Source organism: Lonchura striata, chromosome 1 (assembly GCF_050655825.1).
Source record: "Lonchura striata isolate lonStrDom1 chromosome 1, ASM5065582v1, whole genome shotgun sequence".
Lineage (NCBI taxonomy): Eukaryota > Metazoa > Chordata > Aves > Passeriformes > Estrildidae > Lonchura > Lonchura striata.
In genome coordinates this window covers 12879442-12896586 of record NC_140703.1, presented here as the reverse complement: position 1 = coordinate 12896586, position 17145 = coordinate 12879442, and the positions used below count along the sequence as shown (strand labels likewise).

General features: G+C 37.4%; 1 protein-coding gene across 5 annotated transcripts in view; it reads left to right on the top strand.

Annotated features, from left to right (window-relative positions):
• The window catches only part of GBE1 (1,4-alpha-glucan branching enzyme 1), a 138544-nt gene that overhangs the window by 2935 nt on the left and 118464 nt on the right, over window positions 1-17145 (top strand). The window contains exon 1 of one of the 5 annotated variants that reach the window (XM_085557185.1): window positions 10880-15427. The exons of the other annotated variants lie outside the window; for them this stretch is intronic. Coding sequence (XP_085413311.1) covers window positions 15402-15427 — 26 coding nt within the window. The 5' untranslated portion in view covers window positions 10880-15401. Of the gene's footprint in view, window positions 1-10879; window positions 15428-17145 lie in introns of those variants that run through there. 5 annotated transcript variants of the gene reach the window in all.

Here is a 17145-nt window from a genome sequence, read left to right as displayed (position 1 = left end):
ATGATATTGACTGTACCTAATATTAAACCAATTCATGGAGTTATGGAAATTTAACAGCTATTAGTTTACATACTGTGTATTGCCTAAAGAAATAAAAATTGGGGCTTTTGACAGAGGATTAAGGATGCTGGATAAACAAAGCTTTTAAACATTTATTGGTGGACATCCTTATATTATGCCTTGTGCAGTAAGATATGAGACAGTCCTCCCTTTATCTTGCTCAGTAAAAGTTCTTTTGCAGAAGTGATGGGAAATAAAAAATTAGGCCAGTGACATCAGCAAGTTGCTGAGTTGCCCTTTGGGCTTGTGTCTATCTGCTCTCTCACCTGTGGCACTGTATTAGCATGGCCAGGTGATTGTTAGTAAAGAACTTTGTAGCTGTGTATCCGTGGCTGTCAGAGGCTGCACAGCTGGCTTGGTTATTCTCACACTCCAAGACCGACCATTTCTGCTGTTGGATTGGGCTGCTCAGGACCTTGCTGGGTTGGGTCTCTGAGAATGTGTTTCCTCAGCCTCCCTGGGCAGCTTCTCCCTGTGTTTGGCTACCCAAATTTCTTTTTCTCAAATTTCTTTTGTGTCAATTTCTTTTTTAATCTGTAACGTAATTTGATACAACATTGTTGCTTCTGGTCTATTTTCCCTGTCACCCTTGGAGTGCAGCCTGGCTCATTGTTTTCTTCAGGCACTCACAGCTACCTGTACCTCTAGATAGCTTAAAACTGTGAGTGGATATGAGCAGCCCGTGCCTCCTTGAGTTAGCTTTTGTACATCTGTTCTGAGGAAACCCATCTCTCAGGCCCTACCTGTGTGCCATGAGTAGAAGATGGCAGTCCAGGAACAAAAAGCTGTCTTCTGGGGAGGCTGTAGTGTGTTCCTGCTCATCTATGCCCTGAGCAAGTGCAGGCCTCTTTTTCTGGGGTTCACATTTGCCTCTCCTGCCCTGTGCTCTGCTCCTTTGCCCACAGGATGGTCACCACAGCAGCGTAGCTAATATTGAGATCTTTGTGCATTCTTTTTGGTTTTGTTTCTGTCAGAGGGAGTAGTTTGCTGAAGGCCAGACAGGCTTTAGTCACATCAGACTGGATTCTGCAGTGTAATATGATTATCCTGATTCACCTTGGGAATTGCCAGATCCATGATGAAATGAATTGTGATGTTGCCTCAAGTTCTGAAAATTTTCCTCTTGCTTTCAAGGACTGTCTCCTTTAACCTCCTGTCAAGTGTAACTTTGTGTTTTAGACAACTGACTGTTTTCCCTCTCTTGCATAAAGCCTCGAGAAATGCTGAATGAGTGCTTTGATAGGAACAAAGGGTTTCTCTAAAGAAGTAATGCCTAAAATGTGATAGTAGGACCTAGTAATTCCACAAGCATGGAGGATGGACTGACATAATTGAGTGACTAGGAGAAGAAAGCCTTCTGGTCATGTTCCCTTTTCAATACTTTGTCATGCCTGGGCATGTTGCAAATGGTGTTCATGGAGAAAATAGAAAATTGTAATTTTTTCTATTTTGATGAATGCCTGAATTTGATCCTGAGTCAAGGAAGGAGTATCTTCTTTGGGATGAAGGGAAAACAGTGTGTATATAGTGAACTGCTCAGCCTTGACCCAAATATAAATTATTCAGATCTCCAAATAAGAATTTGCTTAAAAAACAAACAAACAAAAAAAAAATTCCCAAGTCATAGTGCTTGTGTAGAGTATCACTGAGCTACATTGTTTGACCATCTGTGATGTGTTTGCCCACAAGTATTTTGTTAAGTCTCAAGTGTTATTTAGACTAAAGACTTTGTATAATTTAGTATGTATTTTTAGTCTTTTACCTCTTAGAGCATAATTGGTTCAATTAAAACCATTAATGCCTGTGGTGTAATTGCATTTTATGGAATTACAAACTGGTGTTAGAAACTGTTACCTATTAGAATTTTCTGCTATAACAATGTGCATGGCTTATTATATTTTACAAGACTGTGCAGCTGCCTCTGTAACCTACTGATTATGTAGCCTTTGGTGGAAGCTTTTTTTGCATAGTTCGATTTATGGAATAAATAAGAAAAATTATACCAATGCATAGCTTCAGCCTTTGTCTTCAAACACCACTAGTTGGTTGAGCTAGATAAAATGCTGCTGAAAGTGCTTGACCATATGTATGGGTTGAGAGAGAGGGGTTCCATTCCTTCTGAAGTGTTTATGAGCTGGTCAAGATGGGAATGTGTATTCAGTGGCTTTTGTAGCAGTATCAATTACCAAGATGTCCTCTCACTTGGCTCATAGCTTTCTTGTGTTCTGAGATCCCTCCATTCTTTCAAATGGGGAATACTTGCCATTCTTCCATTTTTATCTCCCATTTTGTATCTGATTAATGCCAGTTTAATGCTGCTTTATGGTTCTGTCTCTTTTAATCTTTTTTGAAGATTAACAGTGGTGGGTACCTGACTGAGGTATTGAAAATGAAGAGGTGTTGAGTTGGGTGTGACAGGGCTGAGTAGGAAGGCAGCTGTTGGGGTCTAACAAGTTTAGGAATAGCAGTTGAAGGGTAACTAAGCTAGAATCCTATTTTTAGATTGAGATGGAAAGGGGAGAAGGACTGGAGTATGATCTGTCACAATTAACACAACTCTTATGTATCATAATGGAAACTGGATTTTCCTTTTCCATTTTGTCTCATACAGATTGTTGTATTGGGTGGGCAGAATGAAATATTCATGAAAAACCATGTAATATATGGCTGTATTTTGTTCGTTTTGGTGGCCTCCCATAAGTTCAGGAGACTTCTGTTGATTCTAGAACCCTGCCAATTTAATGGAATATATCCTTCTGCATTATTGCAGTCTTTAGCTCATGTGCATTTGGATTACTAATCTTGACAAGCATAGTTGACCATCTCACTCATAAACTTAATTTTTAAGTGTCTGAGGAAGTACTTACATGGGCCAATGTACATCTAGCATATGTATGTCTGGTGTAGCACTCCTCAAAAGATTCAAGTTGGAATTGTGTTAATAGCTGCCAGGTTTATAAAAAGGCAGGAACATAGGGAGATGTAGGTATTGCTTTTTGTTAGCAGACTGGTTGCCTCTGTATAAAAATTAAGACTTGGTGTTGTCTGAAAAAATTAATTGAGGCCCCCTCAGCTCTGTTATGTAGTGTTGGCTTATCTGAGTGTGTTGGATCGACTCTGAGAATTTGCCTGGAATTCTATAATAATTCATTACGTGACCAGGAATCTGAGTACTGTTTCACTTTAATAGTGAGGGAAAGCTTTGTCTTGCTGAATACTTTACATTCAGGTATTTATGCATGTTTCTTCACTGCTTCAAAGGTGTAAAGAAGGCATTCTTATGGAGGACTGTCTTAAACTGACATCCTATCTCATGAAGATACTTCTCTCCCCCTGTTCAATTTCAATATTTATGTGTAGACACTTTTCTTTCAGGCTCCCTGTTACCTTTTATTTACTCCCAGTATCTCATCCTAGCTGTTCCTTCATTTTCTGCCACAAAAGATAGCTCCTTTTGGCTTGTTCAATGTCAGAGATCTAAAATCTCTCACTCAGGCTTGCATTTGCTTTGTACTTTCTGAAACTTTGTTTCATACAGTTATTCATCAGGTTAAAAAGAAAATAATGACTTCAGGCAAAGTGTCTAATGCAACACAATCAGGTCTTTGTATTTAAAATGTTAAAAATGTAAGTTTTCTTCTGGAAAAAGAATATTCAGCAAAAAAAAAAGTTTCTACCTAGAATATGGCTGTCTCTTCCCCATGAATCTGACAGTTCGATGTTCTTACAGCACCTCATGTTAAGAAATTGAAGGCCAGTTGTTTGAGATGAGTCCTGTTGATTCTACAAAGAATACACCTCCAAGATGCTGCTCTTGGAAGCACCTAATTAGTGACTATTATCTGGACATTATTTAAAATTAAAATTTAGGCTCTTGGTAAAATAGATGTCTGAAGACCTGCCAAAGGACCCAGCTTGATTACTTCTATTATGTGAACATGTTAAAGAAATTGTTCCATGAATCTGGGAATTTCTAAGGCTAAACTTATATTCTCTTGGTATACTTAACAAAAAACCCCTACTGGCAGTTTAAGTCATTCAGCTGTGATTCCATTGACTGGTATTACTTGCAGGTAGAGGTAGCTCTAATGCTTTGTTAGACACCCTCCTTTTCTCTTTGAAGCTGTTGCTCAGGCATAGGATACTTTGCTTCCTTTGTATCCTTGCTGTTCTGGTGTGTTGTTTTGTCTCTGTTAGTGCTTAGTATGTCTGCCCTTGTGCTTAGGGATGAAGAGGGAAAATATTTTCAAATTGGATCATGAAGTTCTGGTAAGGGTGGGCCTACATTCTTCAGAGAAGGAATGCCACTGCTAAAAGGTTATGCCAAGTTTAGAAAAATATAGCCTAGATGTACAAAAGGAGTGATGCTCAGTCACACAAAATTAACTGAGGTGTGCCAGCTTCAAATAGAAAATGTGAGTTTCAGCCCTTGTTGCCTGAACTGGTGTTGTGTTCATTGAGTGAATTTGTTTTTCACAGTCTTTAAAGGGAGGTTGGGATCTGGATTCTCCCACTTATAAGTGGTTTAGGTATGACATGCCAAAGTAAGGACACTGTCTTTTATGTGGGGGAATTCTGCTGAAGTACATTAGAAGAGTAAGGACTTCAAGCTTATCATTATTTCTTCTTTAATTTCTTCCACTCAAAACCAAACCCTAACGTGTCAGTCAAGAAAAGCTTCTGGAAGTGGGGATAAGTTGGCATATGTAAGCAAGCTACTTGGATCTTGAATAATGCTTGCTAATCTGTGTGATTGTAAGAGAATTATTTCCCTATTTCTGGGCATTGGTTACAGTCTGAACTTCATTTGCTCTCATCCTTCTTTTCAAGGGGGAGCTGCTAGAAAAGGTTCTTTATGAGACATTGCCTTGGGACAAGTGAAAAATAAACTTACTGCTCATTACAGATGTAGGTAGTTTATGACTGTTAGTTTGAGGACTTTTTTTTTGAGAAAACAGTATATTAGATGGTGTCTAAACTGTGCCAACTGTGTGTGGGTCAGACTTCTGGTTTGAGGGCACTCTTTTTCCTAATATGTCCCTGAGAGGCAGGCTATATTTATGTACCTCCAGGCATTCCCCATAGTCACATGTGAATGCATTGTCATCATCAAATCCAAGTTTTTGGTTGTGTAAGCATTTGATAAGATGATTCAGAAGAAAGGCAGGAGGGCCAGGGGGAATTGTCTGAAAGACTCTTATTAAAATCATGCTGAGTTACTGTGTGTTGTAAATGAAAACATGCTGCACTACTGCAACTGTTTGGAAATTGCCCATCTAGAATGTATTCACTGCATGAACATAAGAGTCAGCAGCTCATTTTAGCAGCTTTAGGCTTTAGGGGGCATCCTGATTGTACCATACCTGCTATCCCAGCAAAAAAAAAAAAAAAAAAAAGCTTAATAAATTCTGCTTTATGTGTCAGGCTTAAGCAAGTTAACATTATTATTTGACACCTGTTAATAGTTAACATTATTTGATATTTACTGGAGGGTATATCCCCAGTATAAATGTTCCTGGTATGACAGGAATTGGTAAGCTGTAAGGTCATGGATGCTTTCCAGTTTAAGAAAAAGAATTCAATTTCCATCATAAGAACTGATTACTCTTTGATCACTTTCAGCAACGTTTAATTTGACCTCAATAAACACTTCTTTCTTGAAAATGCTACTCTTTTAAGTTTTTGAAGCTTTACAGAAATAAGGAGTTTGGAATACTCCTTTGGTTGCAAGCTTTTTTGAGGAAATTTGGGCAGCATGAAAATAATTGCACAATAGGTTTATGTTGTTACACAAACAGTAGTGATGACTCCTTAGAAGCATTTGTGACACAACAGATGTGATGGTCTGGGAGAGGAGCTGGTACAGGGGCTCTCCAGAGCTGAGAGCTAAAATCTACCTTTTTGAGAAGTAGAAATTAGAGAACTTGGTACATCAATGTAAGACTTACGGTAAATAAATACTTTGTGTTGATTCTCAAATCCTTTCTCAGCCTGTATTTTGATGGGATTTGTCATCTTGTGTTATTTCCTGTGTCCCACCCTTCTGCAGCTGTCCTTCTCACTCCCTGAAAACCTTTGACATCCCTAAAAGAAATACAGAAGGAATGAGGGAAGAAAAGAAGGAACAAAGTTGGAAAAGCTTTCTTAACTCCTTGGTAAGAAAGGAATGAACAAAGTTGAAAAAAGACAAGTTTTACAAGGTCAGGCTTCTGCATGCTGAATGAGCCAGCTAATTTAAATCTATTGTCTGAACAACCAAATATTGTCTCTCTGTGAACTACCAAGCATTAACTTAATCTTTGAAAAGCTCATGGATCGTCATATATTTCAAGTTGAATAAATGGATATTGTTTTTAATAAAATACTTCACTTCTGGGAAGTAAACAGTGTGTGTCTAGTTCTGCCAATGGTATGGCCTCTCTGAACATATGTGTGAGGTTTTTTCCCAGTGAAAAATAGTCTGTTGGAAAAAGTTTTTCATTTCCCTTTCAGTAGGGCTCAGGTGTCTTCTGTACATTTTTTTATTTTCACTTAAAGAGGAAGCTATTTAGAAAAATACAGCTTAAAAAAAAGGATCATTGGCAGAATATAATTAAATCTTTAATCTTGCAAATAATGTGGTGGCTATACTATCTTCTTCCTTTGGTCCAGCCTTTATGAGTCTTAAATAACTGTACCAATTTGCTCATACTCTTTTTAGTTAGGGTTCTCTTTGTGCTTCTGTTTTTCTTCCTCTCTTGGCTGCTTTCTTGGTGCTGGTTATCAATTGTTTTGAACAACAACAGGCGCTTTTGGGTTACTGCACAACAGTAGCATGAGTAGAAGAATAATCTCCTCATTGGCAAGCCCCAAAGTGGTGGGAGAGAGGCTGCAGCAAAGCGTAGCATTTGGGTTACACACTTGAGTCTGTCCATTGTCTAAGCAGCTTTTCCCCTTTCTTGGAGAAAGCAAATCCAAGGAGGTGTTGCTGCCTGCTTTGTCAGGCAGTGAGGGGGAAAGTCTAAGCGATAAACGGATTAAAAAGGTCAGTTGAGGCAGGAGCTTGGTACTGGTAAGAATATCAGAATGGTCTGTGTTTTAACTCTTTCCTCCCTGTCCTGCCTCCATGTGTAACCCCCAAACAGAAACATCTGCCTCTAAAAATGGGGAGGAATTGGATCTCTAAAGATGTTTTTAGTCTGTGAAAAATTCAAAGTAGTTGTAGCTTAACTTTTAGTGAGGTAAAGCTTATTTTGAATGTGAATGCTAGTTTTTCTTTTGTTTGCTGTACAGCCTTCTATGTATTTTCCCCAAAGACCATAAAAATATCTTTATTAATTGTGCTTTATGTACATAATGCATAAGTATATATAGACACAGCTGTTTTTGAGGAGTTTTAGCTGGTTTATGTGTAAATTCAGCCTTCACTAGAGTTCACTGGGAAGTTTAACTATAGCTTATAGAATTTACTGACTTAATCTATGGTGTATTTGTTACAAAGTTTCTAAGAAGAGTTCCTTAATGCCTAATTTTATAAACATCTGAAAAGTTTTTTCAAAATATTGCTGATTTGTTTTAATCCTGTTTACAACAATTGGAAAGTATTTAAGGGGAAAAAAATCAGACTTGTAATAGGCTTTAAATAGCAGATTACTATTAAAAACTCTGCTTGCTATTGCAGCATAATTTGAATGTGATTACAGTGATTAGTTCTTTCAGAGAAAAATTTATAAATAAGAAGTGTTGCCAAACTTCTTTGCATTTTCTTTGTTTCATCAAATTTTGGGCAGAAGAGCTTTTTCTATTTGCTACTTGGCCTAAAATAAATAAGTGTATGAGTTCATGAATCAGATTATTTGCTACTTCACTTGAACACTGTAAATTCATGTAGTTAAAAACACTTCAAAGCTGAAGACTCCCTCTTCATTTCCCTCCTGTGCCCTCAGTTTTAGATGCTGCAGTTGATGTGTATGTAGGCAAATGGAGAACTTTTCTCAAAAACTGAAAACCCTAACAATTGGGTTCTTCTTTTATTTACTCTTATTGGGTCATAATGTCAGTGTCTAATTCGGTTATGTATGAAATGTATGTTATTTTCATGTTGCTGTGGTAGATGATCATTGAAAAGCTGAGGTTTGCAGGAGGCAAGACCTGGGGGAGGTTAGAGAAGTTTGCTGACAGACTTAATGTTGCCATGTAGTGATACTATCTGGGCACATTTAGCTTTGCTACTTGCATATAAATTCCACCCCTTTATCCTCAGAATTTGCATGCAGTGAATGCTGATTTATAGCAGGAGCTGTCTTTTCACTGACTTGAAGGTATTTTGTTCCAGAGATAGGTGTGAGCATGTTTTAGGACTGAAGATCACACATAAGCTAGTCTAGAATTCACTTTGTCCTCACATTCAGGCAATGACTGCTACTTAGGTGAATCTTCAAGCTGCTCCAAACAAAGCAGGTGTCACCTTGCAGCTCCTTTTCTGCAAGGCTCTCAATACAGTGAGCTTCAACAGATTTCACGCATCTATTGCTTAAACTTAAACAGTTTCTGTTAACTTTTTCAACTGGATACTAAAAATATAAGGTTCTTAAATGACAATGGAAAACAGTCTATAAATCTGGTTCTTCAAAAATATGCTTTTTCTTCTGAGGAAAGCAGTCTGCTGCTTTTCCTGCAAACTGATAATAGGATGAAAAAGTGTTCATAGTACAGAAATGAACCTAGTCCTTTACCCCTTTAATTGGTAGAAAGTGTCTGTGAGTTCCAAATGAGTAACATTAATACACTCAGTTTGTGTTTGGAGATGAGTGTATTTCAGCTACAGCTTGTGAATTCAGGAAGGACAGGAAAAGATTCCGTGACTAAATACAACTAATGATCATTCTCACTTGAAATTTCATTAAATTTGGACTGAAATAGGGCTTGGATGTCAACTATTTTAGCGCAGCCAGTAAAGCAGGAATGTTGTTACCGCACAATAACAATGACTGGATTAAAGTGTCTTTGCATCGTGAATAGGATCTCTTTGGACCATGAAGTTGTGGCCTGAGTATTGCAAGATAACAAACAATGTCTTTGAGTGTGACTATCCGGCATTCTGTATTTTGACCAAGTGATTTGACTTTTTGCTTAGCAATTAGTAGTATAAACAATGATATAAACAGGCTTTCTTCTACAGCAGAAGCAAATACTTCCATCTGAGATGGGGGTCTTTGAGTTGCAGAACAAGAAGTAAGGCATGACCTTCTGTAATATCATAAATAACATATTGCCATCAAAGCAGACATCAGACTGAGCTTTCAGCAGCAGTCAGGGTTGACTTGAGTGATTTCCAGCTCAAAATGGAGGTAGCTCTAAGTGGCAATTATGTCCATTAAGTGTCATTGTAGACCACTTCGACCATAATGATTTCTGACAGAAACAGCTCCCAAGCCTTACAGATGTCAAGATCTGATTCTTCTCCAGATGTCTCACTGAACAGCTTGTTTGTCCTTATGCAGTGGGGATCAGAATAGTTTCCTGCAAACCCAGTACCTGTTAATTACCGTTATTAAATTTTAAGTGTTTTCTCAAAAATGGATAGTGAGTTCTGGGGTGGAGGTTGAATAATAATTGCACTCCTTGACGGGGAACAAAAGAGGGAGTTACTGAAGTAGAAAGTCCAGAGAAAGTAGTAAATGTCCACAAAGAGACATCAACAATATAATGTACAACATTGACACACTTTATAGTGCAAGAGCATGCATTTCCTAATACAAATCATTGCTGGGGCCCAGTCCAACCCTGTTTAAAAACTGGCAAGCATTTCTAATGTAGACCTGATTTTAGAACAACAGTTTTCACAGTTGGAGGGGTTAGAGACAGCTCCTGGGTACACTTGCATAATTCCTTTAGATGGTGCTGGGGCCGACTGACATAGGAGGTCTGACACCACGTTTGTGCAACTTGTGGAGTTTACCAAGAGGTAACAGATTGAACTTCAGGTATTTGACTCCAGTGATTACTGTGGGCTATCAGTTTCAAAGGCTGCTCTGGGTATTGTTGACTCTAGTCAGCAGCCTCTGTATGTAATTGCTTGTTTAAATAACTGTAAAAATGCCACTGAGATTTCTCCACAGATAGATTTTTATTAAATGCTTCATGACATTTGTCTAATACAAGCCATGTTTAGTCTGTGCGAAGAAAAGGAATGTGATAGTAGTAAACTGTGGTGGTTTTTGTATTTATTTTTTGAATTTTTTTTTAAGTTAAGGTTTGTCTGTCCAGCTTTTGCTTGTTCAAAAGAACAGATGTGCTAAGTGTGTCAATATTTTTTTTTTTATGTGTGCTGTTCTCTAATTCTGTTTCTTAAGTTTATCTTGCTTCTCTTTGCTAGGCTGCATGGATTGCCTGCCAGAAACTGTAAGAAACTTGGGGATTTATCAGAAGGGAGAATGCTTTTAGCCTCTGGAAACTTTTCTGGCATTCATTCTATCAATATTACTCCATGATAGGTGTCAGACACATGGTGCTTACATTCATGTCTGTTACAATATTGTTACATACAGACAGTGTATGGATATTGTTGAGTTGAACAGGTATAGGTTTTATCCTTTGGTTTTCCATGAGTTGTTATAGTGATGATGATTAATTGAGAAAAGACCAGACATGGCTTGTGCTGTGTCTTGGAGATTTCTTTTTTGGTAGCATTACTCCTGGTATTTTCAGTGAGTGTTGCTAATTAGAGCAAGATAAGGCAAATTTCTATCAGAGAAACAATGGTATTAACTTGCTTGCCTCTTTTTTTTTTTTTTTTTTTTTTTTTTTTTTTTTTTTTTTCAGTAGTTGGAATTTGACATTTGCTTCTTCCTGGCACAATGAAACATAATTTTGATCTGATGGCTCCAAACCCCTAGCTTTGACGTTTTTGATCATGCAAAAGCATAAGTGATGAATAGGAGAAGAATAAGTTTTGGGGTTTTTTTTGGTTTTGTTTTTTTCAAGGACCATAATTCTTGTGACAAGGAAACTGTAACAGAAAAGTAGGCATAAACAATAACTTGTGGCTGTTTTTTTTATGTCTTTCAAACTTTGCGATGATGTATTCCCATAAAATTTTTCAAATGTATGGGCATTTTTATTTTAAACTAGAAGGTTTTTTGTTTTTTTTTCAAATATCTATCTGCAGTAAATTAGCTTTCTGAATCTATTTTACTGAAGCTTTTGATTCTCAAATGTCAGTGTAAAGAAAGTATCCATCCTCTACAGCTTGTAAATTACTTTTCTGGCTTTCTAAAGCTTTGTGCAGAATCAGCTGACCAGGACTAAGGTTGCATGAACAGCTCTGTTGGAGAAGATAGGAAGGAGTTGAAAATTGCTGGTTGAGAGTTCTCTGGGTCTTGCTGTGCATCAAGGTGATGTTCCTGCTGTGGTTTGATTTCTCCTTTGGAGGACAAGAGACATTGTAGAAACTTCAAAATTCAGTGGGGTATGAGCTTTTACCTGGTAAAAATCTAATAGCCTGTAAGATATAGAGGCATCTAGAAAACAGTCAAGATGGCAGTGTTGTTGTGCATGTCCTTTGGCAATGAATGCATAATTTCCTAGGCTAAAAACTTTGGCTTAAAATTTTCTTTTTTCCAGCTGTTTCTATTCATACTCTTTCATCAGCTGATCCACTTCTGAATTATGAAAGAAACCATGAGGAAATTGAAGCAAAGAGAAAATTGTGGTCTTGACAGATGGACTCAGCAAAGGTTCCTTTGTGGTGTGGAATAAAATGGGGAGGTTTTACAGTGATAGATCTTGCCAAATACAGACTACATGTATAACCTTAATTAAATGACAGAGCTATTTATAAACAATACTGGAATTAGCAGACAAGCTAGTGTGTTACAGCTGCAGTGTAGGATATCAGATTATAAGTTTAGTGTTTCAAAACTCATATTGACTTGGAGCCTGAATAGGTGGTGACATGATGAGGATAAAATATTAGGGTACTGTTGCCCATACTACCATAAGATTCTAATATACTTTGCTGTTTCTACCACTCATGATATAGCCACATTAAATTTGGGACTGGACAAATCTAGTGGAATTTCATACACTCACATGTATGTACACACAAAGTGGCTACTGTAATAGAATTTGAATTCCTGTCTTACCTAATAGCTTCACTCTGCAACTTTTAAAAACATTCATCACCTCAACAAAGATAAAATTAAAGAATGTGGGTGTTTGTGAGAGCCAAGGCAAATTTGGGAGCAGAAGGAAAAGAAAATAGGAAATGCAGATTTGCAGACAAGCTCTAAAGGTTGTCATGAAAGCTTGGGTTACATCTCTTTCAGAAAGTGCCCACACTCTGCTGTGTTCTATTTTCCAGCTATGAAGGGGAAGTGTGTGGTATGGGAGTTGTCTGGGTAGGGTTTTTGAATAATTGTTAGGGTGGTCATAATATGACTGGAGCAAACAGGTTGTAATTGCAACCTGTAGTGTTGCTTTTCATGATGGTTATTGCAGTGACATGGTAATTGCAGATCACATGAAGTCTCAATAACTTCTGTGGTGGATTATTGCTTCTGCCTGCTTGTTCCTTTGTGTTCTGCTGTGATAGCTGACAAGGGAGATAGCCAAATGCAGGGAGCTTAAATAATTGCATCATTGTATCATGTGTCTACATGAGCAAGGTGGCTATCAACCTTCAGGTGAAATAATGGCATATTTCATTGTGTGTCTTCACTAATTCTTGGTGCTCTGATATCCTGACTAGATAGCACTAAGAAATTTTTATTAGTAGATAGAACCATGTAAGTGCTTTTTTGTTAAATTTTTAGAAATATGGGTAACTGTCAAATCTTAAAGAAATAGTTTCTGCATTATTCATGATGCAATTTGTATTGGATACGATTGTGTCAGTACTCCAGGGAATGCTGTACATTATGGGAAATGTTGTATCCTACCAAAATGCAGCCAAACAAAAATCATATCATCATACATTACTGACAGTGCACAACCCTTGTGCTTATTGCAAAGGTATCTTGAATTCAATTATGAAAGGGTAAAATATACAGACTTTGTGTTTTCAGGTCTTAGAAAAATATTTACATCATGTCTTCTATGCCTTTTACATTAATTACCTTTCCTGCTTTTGCTTGCCATGAGAACCATTTCCTTGTCAGCCTTTATTGTATTTTTTACACAGGGAGTAAGTATTGTGGGTGTGCAATCCAGCACTTCATGGTCTTTGAGAAGTTTGGAATTGTGAGGCTGATAATATAAATCTTTCTTTTGAAACAATGAAGCAGTTGTGTTGCTTTACAAGGTAGTGGAGAGAATTCACTCCAGAGTATTAATTACAAAAGAAAGAAATATGTTTTAGAAAGATGGAAATTTGATAGTAAAATACCTTAGTACTTGGTAATAACCTAGAACAAGTCTGGTTTTTTTAATTGTTCCGGTGACATCTGTGTTGTAAACATCCAGAATAAAAATACTTGTGGAACAAAATCTCTCTGATTCTGTCATTGTTATACCATATATTTTAATAACACTGAAATATTCAATTGGAACATGCTGCACACTACTGAAAATCTTCATGAAATCTCATGAACACAGGTGATCTCAGGGTTGAGGGAATAGAAGATATTGTGAATTTGTGTGGAGCTGGTGGCATGGGATCATACAGCTCAAAAAGGAGATTACAAGTGCAAACTAAAATTGTAATAGCATTTGTTCTTCACTCTTCAAAATTGTTAATAAAATGGGGTTATTTGGCTACTCAGTGCTGTTCAAGGTGTGTTATTTATGGATTTGATGGGGAGCACTCTATGTGTATCTGTATTTTCTGTGACTTTTTGGGATTGCGGGGTCTTGTGGTTTTGTTTGGTTTTTTTTTCTTTTCTGAATTTTTCTGAACTGTCCAAAGAGTGAGCATTTTCTGAACTCTAGCAGTAAGCAAAATTTGAAGTTCACTGAATGATCCTAGAATAGCTGTCCTTGATGCAAGTTAAACTTAATACTAAGTTTATTTTTGTTTCTGGGAGAACAAACAAACAAAAAATAGGAAATCAATCATTAATAGGCTGAGATAGTTTCTGTTGCATTCAACCCCATAACTGCTGCTTTTCCATCACCCTCCCACCAAAACCAAACCAAAACCCAACCAACCAACAACAAAAAACCCCAACAAATAAACCCCCCACAAAACCCTTTGCAACTACTTGCTACTTGGAATTTATTCTCAAAGGAAGAGTGGAGGGTGCCTGACACTGAAATTTGGTCTAGAAAGAGCTAGCTGACCAGCAATGAGACAAGATTTAGTTTTTAAGTTTAGGCCTTGCATTCTGTTTGTTTTAGTAGAAGAACTAAATATCATATAGTTATATGATAGTTAAGCATAGTTATAGCATATGTTATATATACATATATGCCATGAACCATATCATGTTCATTGTCACTCATGTTTGCTGGCATCTGCCTCTGCCAGATTACATACTTTGAAAGTGCTTATCTGTTTTGCCCAGTAATTTCATATGTAAATAATGAGCTAATTAAAGAACAGCTCTTCCATTCAAGATACCTTAAACTTTTAATAGAATGAATTTTGTTTTGTTGTTTTTGTTTTTTTTTTTTTTTTTTTTTTTTTTTGCCTGTGTGTCTTGGCTATGTGTGAACTATTTGAAATGTCAGATTCATATAGTTGTATCATGGACACTTTTACTTGTCTTGGGACCTGTATGGAGAAAATTGACCCTGTTACCTGGGGAGTTCACAGCCTGCCTTTGCTCCAAACTGAGATGAAGGGAAGGAGGAAGGGCTTGCCAAAAGGGAAAGTTGTGGGCAAAGAACAGGTCAGGACTTGGTTGTGGGACCCTGCATTTTGCTTGTCCTAGACTTGGAAAGTGCTGAGAGCCTGAGGAACTAAATGGGAGGGCTGGTGGAGAAGCTGAGTAGGTCCTGTGTGCTCTTAAAGGGTTTAATAGAACAGAGTTGTATCATGCCTGCAAGTTGAGATCTATATAGGAGAACACAGATGGGAGCCTCCCCCAAAGGTCAAGTGTTACACATGAGTGCAGTACAGTTCTAGCAACCCTTTAAATACTAGAAAGAGGGGTGGATTGCTGGTTTGAGCTCCTTAAGTTGACCAGATCAGTTTTTGTTCAAATTATTCATTATGTATACTGACTATGCCTTCATGAATGTAATTTTTGTGGATTATACCTCAGTAAGCAACCTGAAAATTTATGCTTGATTAGGAGGGGTCTCTTAAGAAGCTGTCTGACAAGTTGAACATTTGTTTTTTTCAGTTGTATTTCCTAAAATCATCAAATGGTTTGGGTTGGAAAGGACCTTGAAAATCATGCAGTTCCAACCCCACTGCCATGCACAGGGGTGCCTTCCAGTGCAGGTAAAGGAAAAAACATTTAAATTCAAGCCCTGCTTATTGTTCTTCTCCTCACGTGATATATACATCTTGTGCTGGAAACCTTAAATGAGCTTTTGCTCCATGGAGGACATAAAACGTGACCGCATGGACTGTGTGGTGATTTGGATTTGGGAGAGAGGCTGTGGTTCTGGGTTGTGTTTGCCTCTCTGACCTGTACTAAAGGACTGTGAGGGAGAAAGAAGGGCAGGGCCTTTCTGCAAGTCCCTTATCTGTCTGGTGTGTTGCTGGAAGCTTTCTGTCATAACCAAATGCAAGGGTATTGTGTAATGTGGTGCACTGGGACACCAGACAGGGCTTTTGAACAAAGATGTCTGTAAACGTCATCACACAATCACCCATTCTGTGGCTTAACATTTAAAATAAATTACGAGTTTATTTAGGGTGGCTATTCTTAAAGGCACTAAATGCTCAGCTTAAAAAAAAAAAAAAACCTGTCAGAATAATTATGAATTTTTCTTAGAGTAAATGAATAATTGTAAGAATTCAGTCTTCCTTCAGATTTAAAAATAAGAGAGGTACTTATTAACAGCTCTTTGCTGTGTAAGAGGCTACATGATGTGTGGCATTACACTAATTCTAGCCATCACACCGCAATGAATTAAACTGTCTGACTCCCTCCTTGATGATGTAGAGGTATGTTTTATTCCTTTCAAAGGAAGACAGATTCTAATCTACTTTTGAGGTAGTAGCTGGGCTGTTTTTTCCATGGTTTTATGTATTTTAGTCATGTGGAATTCTTGTGTGCCTAGATACAGAAACACAAAGAAAGAAAATTAAAGCAAGCTTAGGGGAAGTGTATGTGATTGCCAGTAATGCAAGATCTATTAGAATACTCTGGCATTTGCAGTGCTTGTAGTTAGTATTTGTTGTGATCTCCATTGTTGGCTTGATATATCTTATGTTCTTTGTGGTGGTTTTAAATTTTATTTTTTTTCAAGCAGAACTGTCTAGCTACAGTAGATGTGAAGTACTAAATGTTCAGAGAACAATTCTCGTTGAAGGGGACCTGTCAAAGCTGTTTGTGTTTCAGCCTCCTGCTTAGGACTGGGTCGATGTTTTATTGGGACTGGATTGTTCAGAATTTTGTTTTCTTGCATGTAAAACCTACAGGAATGGAGCCTTGGTACTAAGAGAATATTTATTTTCTTCTCTCTAGGTGGCACCCCCTGTCAATTTTTGCATGTGTTTTACTTGCAAATCTTTCATCCTTTACCATTTCAGATGGCAATTGAAAAAGGCTTCTGACTGGCAGTGCACAAACTGTATGTGTTGAGAGGGAAAGAATAGGTGATTATGGTATAGATGGCAATGTATGTGTAGCTTTGTAAATGCTGAATGTGAGTTCAAGATCTCAAAGAGTAGAAGGAAAAGTTTAATTATGGCTTTTTGGGAGAGTTATATGCAGTATAAAAGTTATACATTTATTTCTTGAATAATAAATAGCCAGGCTACTCTGATGTAAAGAATAAAAGGTGATAAGAAAATTAAACACATTAATTCTTTGCATAGCTAACAGTACTGTTTTTCTTCCTTGATGTCTTGGAAGTATTAGTATCATTATTACCAGCTTTATTCTTCATGTGTAGCTCACAAATTAAGACATTAATTTCCTAAAAAAACTCTGAACACTTGAAGTTTTTTGGCTCATGATTTTTCTGCTTTGTTATTCCCTTGTGCTG